Source organism: Myotis lucifugus, unplaced genomic scaffold (genome assembly GCF_000147115.1).
Source record: "Myotis lucifugus unplaced genomic scaffold, Myoluc2.0 scaffold_312, whole genome shotgun sequence".
NCBI lineage: Eukaryota > Metazoa > Chordata > Mammalia > Chiroptera > Vespertilionidae > Myotis > Myotis lucifugus.
This window is the reverse complement of record NW_005871360.1, coordinates 937,050-953,710: the sequence shown is the minus strand read 5'-3', so window position 1 is coordinate 953,710 and position 16,661 is coordinate 937,050. Positions and strand designations below refer to the sequence as shown.

Below are 16,661 nucleotides of genomic sequence, written 5' to 3'. Positions count from 1 at the left end.
ACCATTGATGTTTCTCTCTATCCCTCTTCCTTCCTCTCTAAATCAATAAAAATATATTTATAAAAAAAAAAAAAGATCCTTCATGTGGCAAAACTTTCCTTCAAAAGTAAGGGGAAAATTCAGAATTCCAGATAAAAAAAAGCTGAGCCCTACCCTGCATGAAATTCGCAAAGGAGTGCTGCAGAGTGAAATGAAAGGACATTGGGCAGCAACACAAAGGCATATTGAAGAAATAGAGCTCTCAGTTAAATTCATGGGCAATTATAAAAGCTAATAGTATAATATCAGTGGTTTGTAAGTCTACTTTTTGCTTTGTACATGATTTAAGAGACTCGATTTTTTTAAGTTATCTAAAAGGTAGTTTTTTTGTAACTTTGGTTTGTAACTCCTCATTTTGTTTCCTACATTATTTAAGAGACTAATGCACTTAAAAGAATTAGTGTACAGAAGGCAACCAATCAATGTTTCTCTCCCTCTCTCCCTCCCTCTAAGCATGTCCTCAGGTGAGTTTAAAAAAAAAAAAGTATTATTGGGTTGTTTGGGGGCATATAGTGTATAAAAATGTAATTTTATAACACCATCAAACAAAAGAGGATGTTTTTTTGTTTTCTTTTAATATATTTATGTTGATTTCAGAGAGGGAGAGAGGAAGAGAGAGAGAGAAACATCAATGATGAGAGAGAATCATTGATTGGCTGCCTCCTGCACACCCCCTGCTGGAGATCGAACCCACAACCTGGGCATGTGCCCTTGACCGGAATTGAACCCGGGACCCTTCAGTCCACAAACTGACAGTCTAGCCATGGAGCTGAAACCAGCTAGGGCCAAATGAGGATGTTAAGTGTGATCCCCAAGGTAATCATAAAGAAAAAAAATATATGGAATATATACAAAAAGAAATGAGAAAGGAATTTAAACATTTTACTACAAAACAGTCAAGTAGTCACAAAAGAAGACAGTAGTGCAGGAAATGAGGAACAAAAAAGAACTTTAAGTCATTTAGAAAAATAGTAGCAAAAAAATAATAGTAGATCAAAAGTGTTTGCAAGATACAACGGACATTATATACTAATAAAAGTTTCAAGTCAGCAATAAGATATAACAAATAAAAGCATGCATCTAATAATAGACAATCAAAATGCATGAAGCAAAAACGTACACATTTAAAGGGGAAATAGATAATTCTACAATAATATTTGGAGACTCTAATACTCCACTCTCAATAATGGTTAGAATAACCAGACAGAAGATAAGTAAGGAAATAAAGAACAGTAAACCAACTAGATCTAACAGACATATGGAGAACACTACCGGATAGCAGCACCATATACATTCTCTTAGGTGCACATGGACATTTTCTAGGATAGACCATATGTTAATCCACATAGTAAGTCTCAATAGATTTTTTAAAATATTTTATTGATTTCAGAGGGAGAGAGAGAGAGAGAGAGAGAGAGAGAGAGAGAGAGAGAGAGAGAGAGAGAGAGAGAAAGATCAGTGCTGAGAGAGACTCACTGATCGGCTGCCTTCTGCATGTGCCCTGGCCGGGAATCGAACCATGACCTCCTGGTTCATAGGTCAGTGCTCAACCACTGAGCCATGCTGGCCGGGTTCAATAAATTTTAAAAGGTAGATATCATACAAAGTGTCTTCTCTCAAGCAGCATCATACTGTAAGTCCTATCCAGAGCAATTAGACAAGAAAAAGAAATAAAAGACTTTCAAATGGGAAAGAGAAGTAAAATAATCTCTGTTCAGAGATATGATCTCCCCACAAGATACATTTATAACTAGAAAGGAAAAAATAGTAATTTGACAGTGGAGAAACCTATCAGTCACCACCTTCACCAAGCTGTTAAAATAAAAACATCACCAGTACTGTTATGACATATGGACAGCATGTTCCTTCTCATATGATGCACTGAGAAGGACACAATATCACTTCTCTGGTATTCCCTCACCAAATGTATATCATGAACTTTTTTTTTTTTAATTGACTTGAGAGGGGGGGTAGGAAAGGAGAAAGAGAACATTGATTTGTTGTTCCACATATTTATGCATTCGTAAGTCGATTCTTGTGTGCCCTGACCAGGGATCTAAACTTCAACCTTAGCACATTGGGATGATGCTCTAACCAACTGAGCTATCTAGCCAGGGTTATTGTGAACATTTTTTTTATTTTATTGATTTTTTTACAGAGAGGAAGGGAGAGGGATAGAGAGTTAGAAACATCGATGAGAGAGAAACATGGATCAGCTGCCTCCTGCACACCCTCTACTGGGGATGTGCCTGCAACCAAGGTACATGCCCTTGACTGCAATCAAACCTGGGACCTTTCAGTCCGCAGGCCGACGCTCTATCCACTGAGCCAAACTGGTTAGGGCTATTGTGAACATTTTGATAAGAAAACAGCAGGCATCAGTGGGTAGAGCCTCAGCCTGCAGACTGAAGGGTCCCAGGTTCGATTCCGGTCAAGGGCGTGTGCTCTGGTTGCAGGTTTGTTCCCCAGTGGAGGCAGCCGATCAATGGTTCTCTCTCATCATTGATGTTTCTAGCTCTCTCTCCCTCTCCCTTCCTCTCTGAAATCAATAAAAAATATTAAAAAAAGAAAAGAAAACAGCAGGCAAACCAAAATTGAGGAACATTTCACAAAATAACTGATCTTCAGAATGACCTTCAGAAATGTCAGAGTCCATGAAAGAGAAATAAGACTGGGGCTCTGTTCCAGATTAAAGGAGATCAAAGAGACATGGCAACTAAATGCAACACTTCACTCCATTCTAGATTGGATTCTGGACTAGTTCAATTTTTTTTTTCTATGAAGTACATTAGTGTGACAATTAGTGGCACTTTTGTGTTTTTAGGAAATAGACAAGTTATTTCAAGATAGGGGGTGTTGTGAGCAATTGATCTCAAATAGCTCAGAAAAAAATGATAAATCCAGTATAATAGAATATTAACCTTTGAAAAATCTGAGAATTGTACTATTTTTGCAACTGTTCTTCAGGGGTGAATTGTTTTAAAATGAAATGTTAAAACAGTTAATGTGAAAAAAAGAATGAGGTTGATGTAAATATTCTCTCATCAAGAAGTATCTACAATAGCCGAAACCGGTTTGGCTCAGTGGATAGAGCGTCGGCCTGCGGACTGAAGGGTCCCGGGTTCGATTCCGGTCAAGGGCATGTACCTAGGTTGCGGGCACATCCCCAGTGAGAGATGTGCAGAAGGCACCTGATCGATGTTTCTCTCTCATCGGTGTTTCTGACTCTCTATCTCTCTCCTTTCCTCTCTGTAAAAAATCAATAAAAAATATATAAAAAATTTAAAAAAAAAAAGAAGTATCTACAATATTATCATCTAGGTACAAAAGAAAGATTCAAAAATAAGGTGTACAGTCTATTTTCATTTTTGTAAAACATGGCTGTGTGGATACATATGCATAGAAACAATCTGTTACCAGTGCTTATCTTCGGGAGTTGGAAATTATAAATTTCCATAATGTTTTAATTTTTGTAATAACAAGTATATATTATTGTAGTATCATATTTATAATCAAAAAGAATAAAAATTTTTGTCCAAAGGAAACTTGAAAAAAGCCTGACTAAGTGCTGTTCCATTTTCTTGATGTAATTACAGCACAGCCCTCAACTCAGTAGTCCCATTATCTCACCAGCTCCTTCGCCAGCACCAGCTCAGCTATCCACCCTGAAAACTGTTCGTTCTTCTGGACCACCACTTACCATCATCCCCCCGTTTTCTAGACCTTTTATCCCTGGGCAAGGTACGTGTGCACGCAACTAGTCACAGCCTCACAGAATTTTAAAATATGAATCGTAATATCTGTGATTTATCTTGGTATTGCTACCTTCCAGTTTTCCACGGCACTACATTTCCACCTTCACCAGGCGTATTTATTACCATATACTCTTCTGACCTTAATATTTCATTACTAATTAATAATTAATTACTAATTTAGTAATTACTTGCATGACAGAATTAAAATGGTTTTAACTTATTATCCTTAGACTCCATTCCTCCATAAAAAATGTTCTATAATTGTTTTATATTTCTAATTTCTATATTGGAGTAATATATCTCAAGAGTTCATTCAGAAACTTATTCAACAAATATTTATTGAGAACTTGCTATCACCCTGATGTACAAAAATGAATAAGATGAAGTCTTCATCCTCATCAATTCTCAGTCTAGTTGGAGAAATACACACAAAAGCAATGATCTACACTAATAAAAGACAAACATGCAAATTGACCGTACCTTTGCTGCACCTTAAGCCATGCCCACCAGCCAATCAGAGCAACTATATGCAAATTAACCCAGCCAAGATGGCGGCCGGCAGCCACGGAGCTGGCACGGAGCTGGAGCAAGCAGGAGGCTTGGTTGCCCCAATGATGGAGGAAGCCAAGCTTCCTGCCTGCCACGGCCTTGGCTCTGAGCTCCACTCAAAGCAACAAAGTTTCAATTATAGAAGGTAAATAAACCCTAGATACCTGCTTTCAGCTGGCTGTGGCCACGGAGCTGGAGCCTTGGGTTGCCCCTGATGATGGAGGAAGCCAAGCTTTCCTCCCGCCTGCCCTGGCCGGCTCTGAGCTCCACTCCAGGCTACAAAGTTTCAATTATAGAAGGTAAATAAATCCCAGAATAAAGAAAAAAAGGAGAGGCTGGGAGCTTCTGTCGCTGGGGGTGCTTGGCCAGCCTGAAAACGGCCCTCAGCCCCTCACCCAGACTGGCCAGGCACCCCAGTGGGGACCCCCACCCTGAAGGGGGTGTGACCAGCCTGCAAACACCCATCAACCCCTCACCAGGCTGGCCAGGCATTCCAGCGGGACCCCCACCCTGATCCGGGACACCCTTCAGGGCAAACCAGCCGGCCCCCACCCATGCACCAGGCCTCTATCCTATATAATAAAAGGGTAATATGCAAATTGACCCTAACAGCAGAACAACTGGGAATGACTGGTCACTATGACACACACTGACCACCAGGGGCCAGACGCTCAATGCAGGAGCTGCCCCCTGGTGGTCAGTGTGCTCCCACAGCGGGAGCTCTGCTCAGCCACAAGCCAGGCTGACGGCTTCCAGTACAGTGGTGGTGGTGGGAGCCTCTCCCGCCTCCTCAGCAGCGCTAAGGATGTCCGACTGCAGCTTAGGCCTGCTCCCCGCTGGCAAGTGGACATCCCCCGAGGGCTGCCGGGCTGCCAGAGGGATGTCTGACTGCCAGCTTAGGCCCAATCCCCCAGGGAGCGGGCCTAAGCCAGCAGGTGGACATCCCCCAAGGGGTCCCAGACTGTGAGAGGGCACAGGCCGGGCTGAGGGACCCCCCCAAGTGCACAAATTTTTGTGCACCGGGCCTCTAGTTATAAAATAATATGGAAATGATTGGTTTTATTTTCTGGAATTTACTATAAGGATAAATGCACGCAATCATTGCAAACAATGATTTATGTACAGAAGAGTTTATTCTATAGCAAAACTTCTTTTCAGAACAACATAAATGTCCTTAAGTAAGAATTAGATTATAGTATATCCATATATAAGGAATACTATGCAGTTTTCTAAAAATCATGTTTTAAAGAATCATTTAAAGGGGAAATCATTGAAACGTAGGTGATTTTTAAAAATACGTTTCATGGACATTTCAAAAAAGAAGACCTGGAAAAGATGCTCAGCATCATTATTCATTAGGGAAAGAAATATTAAAATCTGAGTGAAATACTATTTTGCCCCCACTAGAATGGCTATAATCAAAAAAAAACTACCAACACCGAATGTTGGTGAAGATACAGAGCAACTAAGATTCTCACATTGGTGTGGGAGTGTAAAATGATAAAAGCCCTTTGAGAAAAGATTTAATAGTGTCTTAGAATGTAGCAGTTGCCCTACTAGGTATTTACCCAAGAGATGTGGAAACGTGTTTATGAGGACTTGTCCAAGAACATTTATAACAACCTATCATAGCCAAACTGGACAGACCCAAATATCCAACAGTGGAGACTGGATAAACAAGTTGTCGCCTATCCTTGCAATGGAATCCTGCTCAGCAATGAAAATGAACAAAGCAAACTACTGACATGCAACAACATGGAAGAAGCTCAAAGTTACATAAGCAAAAAACAAACCAGACACACAAAAGAAGACATACTATATGATTCCAATTATATGAACTCCAACTAAAGGTGAACTAACCCAACGTTAGAAATCAGATCATGGTATGGATGGGATATGGAGTTGACTGGAAACGAGCTTGAGGGAACTTTTTAGGAAATGGAAATGGTCGTTATCTTTTCTGGGGCATGATTACAGGGACTCTTAAAGTTGTTAGAAGTCTTCAAACCTATCACTAAAGATGTGCATTTTGTGTTATGTTAATTATGTCTTCATTTTTTAAAAGAATTATAAAATAACATATACACATGTGTGAGCATACACATGTAGAACAAAGACTGGAAAGGTACACACCAAAATGTTAGAAATGATGGAATTACTAAGGTGCTTTTTATTTTCTCCTTTGTAAACAATACTCTATTTCCAAATTTTCTACAAAGCCAATTACTTTAATCCAGAAAAATAAAGCATGTTATAAAGTGAGGCGGTTCTCCCTCCCAAGAGCACACTCACACTTTCCCCTCCCGCTCTTCTTCCCCCCGGGCACGTTACCCTTACCTTTCTCCCAAGCTCCAAGGGCCCTTCTCTGCCTCTGTAACTTTGTTTCCTGAGCCCATTTCTTCTACAGCTGACTTCTTCCACTCCTGTGACTTTCTAAAGAAGCTTTCTCTTATAAAAAATAAAAGAAATAAGCCAGTTGAAGAAGGATAAATATCACATGATCTCACTCATTTGTGGAATATAGTGAACAACATAAACTGATGAACAAAAAATAGAACCAGAGACATAGAAGCATGGAACAGACTGTCCAACCTATGAGGGAAGGCTGGGAGGAGGGAGTAAGAAATCAACCAAAGGACTTGTATGCATGCATATACTACTAAGTGCCAGGATTCTTGTTCCGGCATTAAGAAGGGTTCAGCAATCTGGAAAAGGGGCCGTGTATAACTTTAAGAGTCCAGAGACGAAGCATAATTTTGAAAGGCATATGGAGGTCAGAGGAGCTTAGCTAAAAGGAACTAAGATCTCCTCGTCTCAGGACCCCGTGCTTTTTATTAACACAAATTGTCCTGAGGCGAGGTGGAAATAAACACTTCAAAGGGTCAGGGTTTCATATACAGAGTCCATTGTCAGATTGGGGGAATTAGCCTAGGATGTTCAGGTGTTTGGCCAGTAGGAGGCAATAACATGTAGATTAAGATGCCCTGAGCTGTCTGGCAGCAAACAAATCATCCCTTTTCAGGTTTGGGGAAATGCCATCAGCCATTCCCAATAGGTGACAACATATGTGACTCAGCCCTTGTTGAGTCCCCAAGTTCCATCAACCTTTTGATGAAACTCTTGCAATTATGGCATGCTGGAATTGGCTTCCGGCAAGTAAGCATAACCAATGGACACAGACAGTAGGGGGGTGAGGGCATGTGTTGGATGGGAGTGCTGGGGAGAGGTCAATGGGGGGGAAAAGACATATGTATTACTTCAAACAATTAAAAATAAATAAAAGAAGAAATTGAAATAGCATGTGGGTTGAAACTATATGGCAATATAGTAATATTGAGATGCCTCGTCTAGTATGAATGCCCCAAGACAGTGGTCGGCAAACTCATTAGTCAACAGAGCCAAATATCAACAGTACAACGATTGAAATTTCTTTTGAGAGCCAAATTTTTTAAACTTAAACTATATAGGTAGGTACATTGTTCTTAACTTAATTAGGGTACTCCTACGGCTTAGGAAGAGCCACACTCAATGGGCCAAAGAGCCGCATGTGGCTCACGAGCCCCAGTTTGCCAACCACGGCCCCAAGAGGAGCACAGAGCACAGTCTATAAGGATGGATCTTTGGTTACTGCCGACTACAACCTCATCTCCATATTTGAAAAGAATACTGCTCCATGGGCCTAAACTTAACTCTGACTTCTTTGCAGCTGTTTTTTATGCATCTTCACAATTCACATGTGCATGTCTGGTCTCAGTGCTAAGCCTCTATGTCATATCTGCCCTTCAGCTAGTGCTTGGGAAGGAGCAAGTATGTCATGGGTGTGTTCTGCCAGGGAGCTGCCCAAGCAACATCAGAAAAGAGCCCATAGAGGGGTAGGGAGTTCACACCTGCTTCTCTCTGCTATGAAACTGTCAAGAAAGGGGATGCATCATTTCCTGAAGAGGCTTTCCAGCACCTGCCTATCACCCTCTTCCAAACATGGAGTGTGCTAAATGTGGGGATTTGTGGTTAAAATAAGAAGAGAATATAGCAAATGAAAGCATTCTTCTCCAGGACAAGGTTTTTGCAGTCAGCATTTATTAAGCCCTTTCCATGTAATACTTCAGGCATTCCTGAGTGAACCAAAATAATTGGAGGGTCTCCCTCCTGACTAGCCCACACTCGTTGATTCAGGAAGAGCATACTTGCTCATGAATACCTTAAAGAACTGTGCCACTCTTTCTAAGCAAGAGGAAATTAAAAATACAAACTTTAAAGAGAGCTTATAGTGTAAATACTCCTATTGGTTAAGACTCTAAAAATGTTTGTATGCATATATGTAAATACATGCATGCAAATATTTATAGTAGTTAATTGTGAATTTAGGGAGCTAGGGAGTTTTTTTTAGGGTCTTTTCCTTCTGAAATGTAAGTTATATTCATTGTTAATCATTAGAGAAAATGTGGATTTTAGCATCTCAAGTGGTTAGAGGAGGTATTTATAGTCATTTTGGTGGATTTCATCTGGAATGTTAAGATATATAGAGAAGTTTCTCTTCATCCTATCCCGTCACCCCAGTTCCCACCACTTACCCTCCTTCATAACTACTTTTATTAGTTCTTAGTCCTTTGAGAAGTTTACCCCAACTTTTTAAAGGATATTTAGGACTTTTAATTCTTTTAAAACTATGTCAGTACCTACTGAACTGAGACAATTTAGAAAACTCTAGGAAGTATGTTATAACTGAGTAGAGAAAAATATAAAAATGTTTCTGTTGACTTTCAGGAGATGCCAGGTATCCATTACTTGGCCAACCACTGCAGTACAACCCTCCTACTGTTCTGCATGGACACTTGCCACCCCAGCAGGTGAGAGTGCCGGCCGTCAGACCTTGTCGGCGTTGTTGGCAGAGCATCGTACGTCTGTGGCTGAGTGCGGGCCTGGGCCTTCCTATTGGCACTGCACAGGGAGAGCTCTCTGCCTCAGCCGTGGGTTTCTTAGTGTTGTCACTGCCTCATCGAGAGCAGAGCCAGGGGACAGTGGTGCTGCTTGGCTGGGCAGTATCCCGGGTGGGCTAGGTGCAGGACATGCTGCTCAGGAAAGCCCAGAAAGTGACTGGTCATAGTGAGGGACAGGGGGGCCACTGCCACAAAGGCGGAATTCAAGAGGCCTGGGGTTGAATTTTTCTGCTGAAATACAAAACCCAGATTGAGTATGGTTAGGTATTAAGTGTTTAAACATTACAAACATATTTGTCAGCATTGTTAACCTTATTTCTCATCTGTTGGTGGGTTTTCAGGGTCAGTCTGGCAACAGGCATGGAAACCGAGGAAGGAAACAAGCTAAGAAAGCTGCATCCACTGACCTTGGTGCAGGAGAAGCAGGTGTGTCCCTGAGACGGCTGGATGTGCTTCTACAAACTGTTGACCACATCACCAGTCTTTAAAACTGTACCCCAGCACAGAAATGGGTTTTCCTCTCCCTGGAGTCCTGCAAAGATCATAGGGAATTATGCCATCCATAATATAGGGTGTTTGAATATGCTCTTTCAGTGCTATTTCATCTCAAGTTGAAGAGCATAGTAAGGTACAGGTTGGGTTTAGGAGGGATGAAAAGACCAAAGGGAAACGATGTGTGTGACAAGTACAGGTAGACTGAGCTCTTTGCCTCTATTCTTTGAGAAAGGAAGTAGCCCTTACATCCATATGGAGGTAGTGTGAATGAACAAATATGTCACCTTCCGTGGCAAAGTGCTGTCAAATATGCACCTTAACTTTCTACTCAGCTTCCTTGGGTGTGTAGGGCAAGTGTTGCTATCTTCCTTTTACACTGGGACCGTGAGGTGCAGGGAGCTGCCCAGAAGCACACACCTCATTGGGAGGAGCCACTGTGCAATGCTGTGTTGTGTGTGTGCAGCTGTCAGTGAAGACTGAAATGGGTAGTTGGCACTGTTAGCTCTGCACTCCTTGCCGGGGGTACATAGGAATGATTGAAAGATTATCATAACCATTATACTTTTGTGGATTTGAATGGTTTTAGAAAATTCTGTTCATTTTCTATGTCATATTGGGTTTAGAGTACATTTTGCCTCTCTTCAGTAACAGGGATTGTTAATCCTACACCTTTTCCCTTCTAGTTGTTGGGAAAGTCTTGGAAATTACTGAACTACCAGATGGAATAACTCGCATGGAAGCCGAGAAGCTCTTTGGGGAACTCTTTAAAATTGGCGCCAAGATCCGGTGGCTGCGGGACCCCCAGTCCCAGTCCCAGCTGCGTCGTCACCCGCTCTGCTGTGGCAGCGGGGACGGCACTATCAATTCTGAACGCTCTAAACCCATTGACTTGGCCTCCACGTACACCGTCCTAGCCACATTCCCCTCCATCTCAGCTGCACAGAATGCATTGAAGAAACAAATTAACTCAGTTAACAAATTTAAGCTGAGAACAAGCAAGAAGCACTATGACTTTCACATTTTGGAAAGGGCAAGTTCTCAGTAACAGTCACCTTGGACCCTGGGCCTTTATGATTCCCCTGTGCTCTCCCATCTTTAATTGGCTTGGTATTCAGAGCTCCTGTTAACATGATAGAGACTCCTAGGGGGTGTGGTCAGGGTGAAACAGCTTTTGAAGACAGGCCGGTGTTCCAGCAAAGAGGGAGATCCACACTGCACCCCAGTGACTAGGAATCCACATCGGAGTTATACAGCTTTTTCTGAGGAAATGCTGTTCAAATGTCTCCTGACTTTTATAGTTATTTTGTTTTATATTTCTGAATTCTTGTATCAGATCCAAAGCTCTGTTGTACAGCAAATTATTCTTCAAAATTATTACAATTAGTTGCAACCTGTATTTCTTTTTTGCAGCCAGCACAGTGTGATCCAACATAGAATTTGGGGGAAAAGAATACAGGAATAGAATAACCAAGTCAGAACCATTTGCTGTCTTTTTGAGGGGCTGAAAGGTAACTAAGGAGAGCCCGCAAGCAGATTACTCTTCCCCTGTATCTCTAAACACAGAAACAATTTCCAGAAAACACAGAATTCCCTCAGTGGGTTCTTTCCTTATTCATTTAGGTAGTATGACCATTAAGTGTGAAGTAAATTATGTTCTTAAGGCCTCTCAATCAAACCACTTAGACTCAAAGGGGAATAGGAATCATTCTAGGCTGGAAAATACTTTTTTAAGTCCTTCCAATAACTTAATGCCACTTACTTGCATTCCCCTCCTCGTGGATTTTTTGTCACCTACAGAAATGCATTTGATGAGTGCTGGAAACTTCTTAAGCAGTTTAAAGTTTGTTTTCATTGTTTGCAGCAGATCACTGGACATCAAAGATTCATTGCACTAATTACAAGGAACCTTTTTTTTCAATTCTGTGTAATTTGAAAGGCTGTACAATGTGTGCTGATGCAAGCCTTTTTCAGTTCAAGAGAATAAATGTTTACAAATATAGACCCACTTTGTCTTTTGTAAATTAAAATCACCTTTTTAAATGAGTGCCAGTAATAAAGACCTAACCTGTCCTGCAGATTTTAATTTCAGACTTAAAGATGAAAGACAGTAAACCCTTCATTTTTGCTTTTTTTCCTTATTTATTTAATCATTTATATTGAATTTATTGGGGTGACCTTGATTACTAAAATTATAGGTTGGTTTCAGGGGCACAATTCTATAATACATCATCTGTATATTGCATTGTGTAGTAAACCCCTCATCTTACAAAACGTTTTACAAAGCATCACTTTCTCTGTGGCAGTGATTTTAGTGGGTACGATTCATGTCACCTCATTCTCTCATAAATGTAATACCAATACCTTGCCCGTGTTGCTCAGTGGTTGGAGCACCAGCTCAAACACTGAAGGGTCACACGTTTGATTCCCAGTCAAGAGCATATACCCCAATTGCAGGTTCAGATCCCCGGCCCCATTCCAGGCCCCATTCCTGTGCATACCAATCGATGTTTCTCTCCTTCCCTCTCCAACCCTCCCTTCCGCTCTAAGAAACAATGGGGGAAAGATATCCTTGGGTGAAGATTAAATATATATATAAAAAATACCAATCAATTGTAGACAATTTGAGTATGACATCTATATATATAAAAGCCTAAGCGACTGGTCAACAGGTCACTATGACACACTGACCACTAAGGAGGGAGCAGATGCTCAATGCAGGAGCTGCCCCATGGTGGTCAATGCACTCCCACAGCCAGCCAACCTCCCTCAGTCCCTCCCCCTGGCCGGCTGGCCCCAATTGGGACTGGGCAAGGGACTCCACCCATGCACGAATTTGTGCACCAGGCCTCTAGTACTTATATAACTAAAAATAGAATATTGTTTGGTTAAAGAATTTGTGTTCTTAGCCAATATATTGATCATCCGATTGTCCAGATTAGCTCAAATGCTGTATCAAAAGCTTTCCCTACTTGTTAGCCAAGCAAAGTGCTGGGAAACACAAAAGCTGGGAGGGTCTGCCATATACAACTTGACTGGAGCCTGGTTCGCTTGCAGCCCAGAGTGGGGGCGCTCAGGAGCAGCAGGTGTTATCAGACCAGCACGGATGTTCAGGCATGCCAGAGCATTTGCAAAGCCACACTTGGTTCCTGGGGGCAGAAGTTGGAGCTGCCTTTGAACCATGTCAGATTAAGGAGCTATACATAGAGGAAAAAGTAAGGACTGTGAAAATCACATTCAAGGCCTATTGAATTTTTATCATTTTTGACTAGAGAGTCAAAGATCTTGGGGAAACAATTAGGATCAGCATTGCAGCAAGAATTATTCAATCCGTGAATGGGGATGGAGACCAAAAATAACCCACAACCCTGTGGTTTATTTCAGTTTTCCGAATATTTAACTTCTGCAGTAGGAATCCTAGTAAACCTAAGAGTAGGTTTGGGGGGCTTTTTTTAAATTGAGATATAATTGACATATTTGTTTCAGGTGTACAGCATAATTATTTGATATTTGTATATATACTAGTATTGTGAAATAATCACCACAGTAAGTCTAGTTAACATCACTTCATATAGTTGCAAAATTTTTTTCTTGTGATGAGAACCTTTAAGATCTCTTAGCAACTCAAATATACAGCACCGTATTAATTATAGTCACCATGCCGTACGTAAAACCTAAAAGATCCTTAGTTTACCCTGTAAGAGTTGACATCTGCTCAGAGGAAATAAGAAATCAGTGAGGCTATTGTTAAGTCAGCTCTTAGCCGCCACCACCACCACTACCCCCATTCCCTGATAATCACATGGGAATATGAAATTGCCAACCCTCCCCCATACACACATAAAAATAATGCACCCATTCCCTGATTATATTCCCCTGTTCTTTTTCTAGAATCTGATTTTACCTATAGAAAAATGCTAAAGCACACACAGGAAGCATTTAAAATGTGATTTGACCCAGACTAAACCTTCCTAAGGATAGCTTCAGATGTCCCACAGTCCTGGCTGGTTTTCCCCAGAGCACTGCCCATATTTAGGAGCAGAGAGTACTTTTATGAATAAAACAGGCTACTGCTACCTGTGCCAATACAGGGTGGGACAAAATTAGGTTTACAGTTGTATGTGAAACAGTTTAGTCTTGTATTATTGTTATTTTCCTGCCTTTGTCCCACCCTGTATTAGCAACTCCAGCAGCCCCTTCTTTGGGAATAACAGAAGGCCTTTAATAACTTTTCACTTCTACTTTATTTTTTTTAATATGTTTTTATTGATTTCAGAGAGGAAGGGAGAGGGAGAGAGAAACATCAACGATGAGAGCGAATCATTAATTGGCTGCCTCCTACAAGTCCCACACTGGGGATCAACCCTAAACCTGGGCATGTGCCCTGACAGGAATCGAACTCAGGACCTTCTGATTCATAGGTCGATGCTCAACCACTGAGCCACACCGGCTGGGCCATTTCTACTTTATAAGAAAGCTGAAAATATGGCTTGTGGTTAGTTCTTCAACCTTTATCCATGAAGAACATGGATATATTGGGTATGTGTGTGTGAATCTCGAGCACAAAGTGTTTGCCATGATGCTAACAGTCATTAATATAACTAGCTTAGCCTGGCTGGCATAGCTCAGTGGTTGAGCATCCACCTATGAACTAGGAGATCACAGTTCGATTCCCAGTTAGGGCACATTCCGGGTTTCCGGCTTGATCCCCAGTGTGGGTCGTACAGGAGGCAGCCGATCCATGATTCTTGTCATTGATGTTTCTCTCCCTCTCCCTTCCTCTCTGAAATCAACAAAAATATTTTAAAATAACTAGCTTGACATCTGAGCTGATGACAAAGGAAGAATCTAATCTGCACCATCCCACTCTCCTGCTGCAGGCTAAAAAAAAATTGTTTTTCTGATCCCACCAAGTAGGGACCTGTGGCCTATGCATAGTGTGAAAACAGGCCTCAGGAGAGGCCACAATGCCAGAGTGGCTTGGGAAGAGTCACGCCAGCACATCGGCACCTACCTCAGCAGCTGAAAAGTTGGGTTCTTTACATGTCAGCAACAGAAAAAATGGAAGTGTGCAACTTCAACAGACCAGCCCCAGGGCCTTTGTGAAAATGGCCAGATCCCGAATCCTGGTTACTGTCTGCCCAGCAGATAATGAGATGTGGTACGTTACAGTTTTCAAAGGCAGAAAGCACAGTAGATTCCATCTTCTGGTTCCCAGTGTGGCCCTAGCATAAAGGTGCTCTGTCCTTGGTGGCGTGATTTAAAGCTGGTCCCATGTTGCTTGGAATTCTCAGAGTCTATGAACAGATGCTAAAGGAAGCAAAGTCTCGGGTATAGCCATTCAGCCCACAGCCCTTCATCAGCATGAGGAACAGGTACACACAGCTGCCCTTTAACCTAGTCCCAAGCCCACATATGCTCAAACTGCATAGTGCATGCTTATTAGCTATTTTCCTCTTTAGTGTCTACTCTTGGAATCATTTTGGTTTGATTTCACCAGCATCAGACTATTGGAGGAGTGTAAGGAAGGGACAGTAGGACCGCCTGAATCAGGAAACTGGTAACAGTTGGTTCATTGCAAGGGCAGCAGGAAGCCTTGAAATAGATAAATTAGCTACATAATCCCTCCTCTTCCCCCAAAAATCTGCAGTTTCAGTTATTTCTGTCTGTTTAACAGCATCTTAGAGAGGAAAGGAGAGAGAGCAATGTTGATTTGTTGTCCACATATTTATGCATGCACTGGTTGATCGAACACGAAATCTTGGTGTATGGGGATGATGCTTTAACCAACTAAGCTACTTGCCCAGGGCCTAAATTGAGTGGTTTAACGCGATATTGTGGGTCAGGAATTTGACTTTTGGTCAAACTAAAGATAACATCTAGATGTGTTTCAGCTCCAGGCCCAGAAAAGCAGCAAAACCAGACAAAATGAGGCCATGGATGACATCAGGACCAGCTGCAAAGACTAATGACCCCGGCCCTAGTGCTGACCAATCAGTAGAGACCACTAACCCGAAAGGACAGACCTGGGAAGCTGCTGCATATTCTACTAAGATCCTCCCCTGATAGTACCCCTAAAATCCCTGCCTTTTGAGAAACAGAAAAACCCTCAAGATGAAGCCCTGGCCAGGTAAGTCGGTTAGAGCAGTATTCCAATACGCCAAGGTTGTGGGTTGGATCCTTGATCAGGACACACACAAGAATCAGCCAATAAATGCATAAGTAAGTGAAACAACAAATCAATGTTTCTCTCTCTAAATAAGTTTAAAAAACAACAACAAACAAACAAACAAACTCAAGATGTGCCCTAGCTGGTTTTGCTCAGTGGATAGAGCTTCAGCCTGCAAACCAAAGGGTCCTGGGTTTGATTCCAGTCAAGGGCACCTACCTTGGTTGCAGGCTTCTACCCGGTCTGGGCCCTGGTTGGTGCGCATACAGGAAACAACCAATCGATGTTTCTGTCACATCAATGTTTCTGTCTTTCCCTCTCTCTTCCACTCTCCCTAACAATGAATGGAAAAATATCCTCAGGTGAGGATTTAAAAAATATATATATCAAGATGAAGGATCCAGTGCTTGCTCACTTGCTCTGGAGCATGCACTTGCCTGTTCCCCTCTCCTTCCTCCAGGCATGTTTTTTTGTTTGTTTGTTTTGTGTTTTTGTTTTTTGGTTGTTTTTTTTTGCCTTTCTTTCTCCGAAGGTCCATGGGCCCTTCTTTTGCCTCTGTAACAAGTTTCCTGAAGAGGCTAACTTCTTCCACAGCTCACTTCTTCTACCCCTGTGACCTTTTTTTTTTTTAATTTTGTTTTATTGCTTAAAGTATTACAGAGTATTATATATGTTTCCTTTTTTTTTCTCCCCTTGACCTTCCCCTGACCTCCCCTACCC

General features: G+C 41.7%; 1 protein-coding gene across 9 annotated transcripts in view; it reads left to right on the top strand.

The window, feature by feature from the left end:
• R3HDM1 (R3H domain containing 1) overlaps positions 1-11,776 on the top strand; it is a 172,819-nt gene extending 161,043 nt beyond the window's left edge. For 8 of the 9 annotated variants that reach the window (XM_006100437.3, XM_023764021.1, XM_023764018.1 and 5 more), the window contains 4 exons: positions 3,636-3,780; positions 9,108-9,190; positions 9,622-9,706; positions 10,459-11,776. In XM_006100437.3, the coding sequence (XP_006100499.1) occupies positions 3,636-3,780; positions 9,108-9,190; positions 9,622-9,706; positions 10,459-10,820 (675 nt within the window). In that variant the 3' untranslated portion in view covers positions 10,821-11,776. The remainder of the gene's footprint in view (positions 1-3,635; positions 3,781-9,107; positions 9,191-9,621; positions 9,707-10,458) is intronic. The other variant, XM_023764020.1, reaches the window with a different exon arrangement.
• Positions 11,777-16,661: the final 4,885 nt, after the last annotated feature.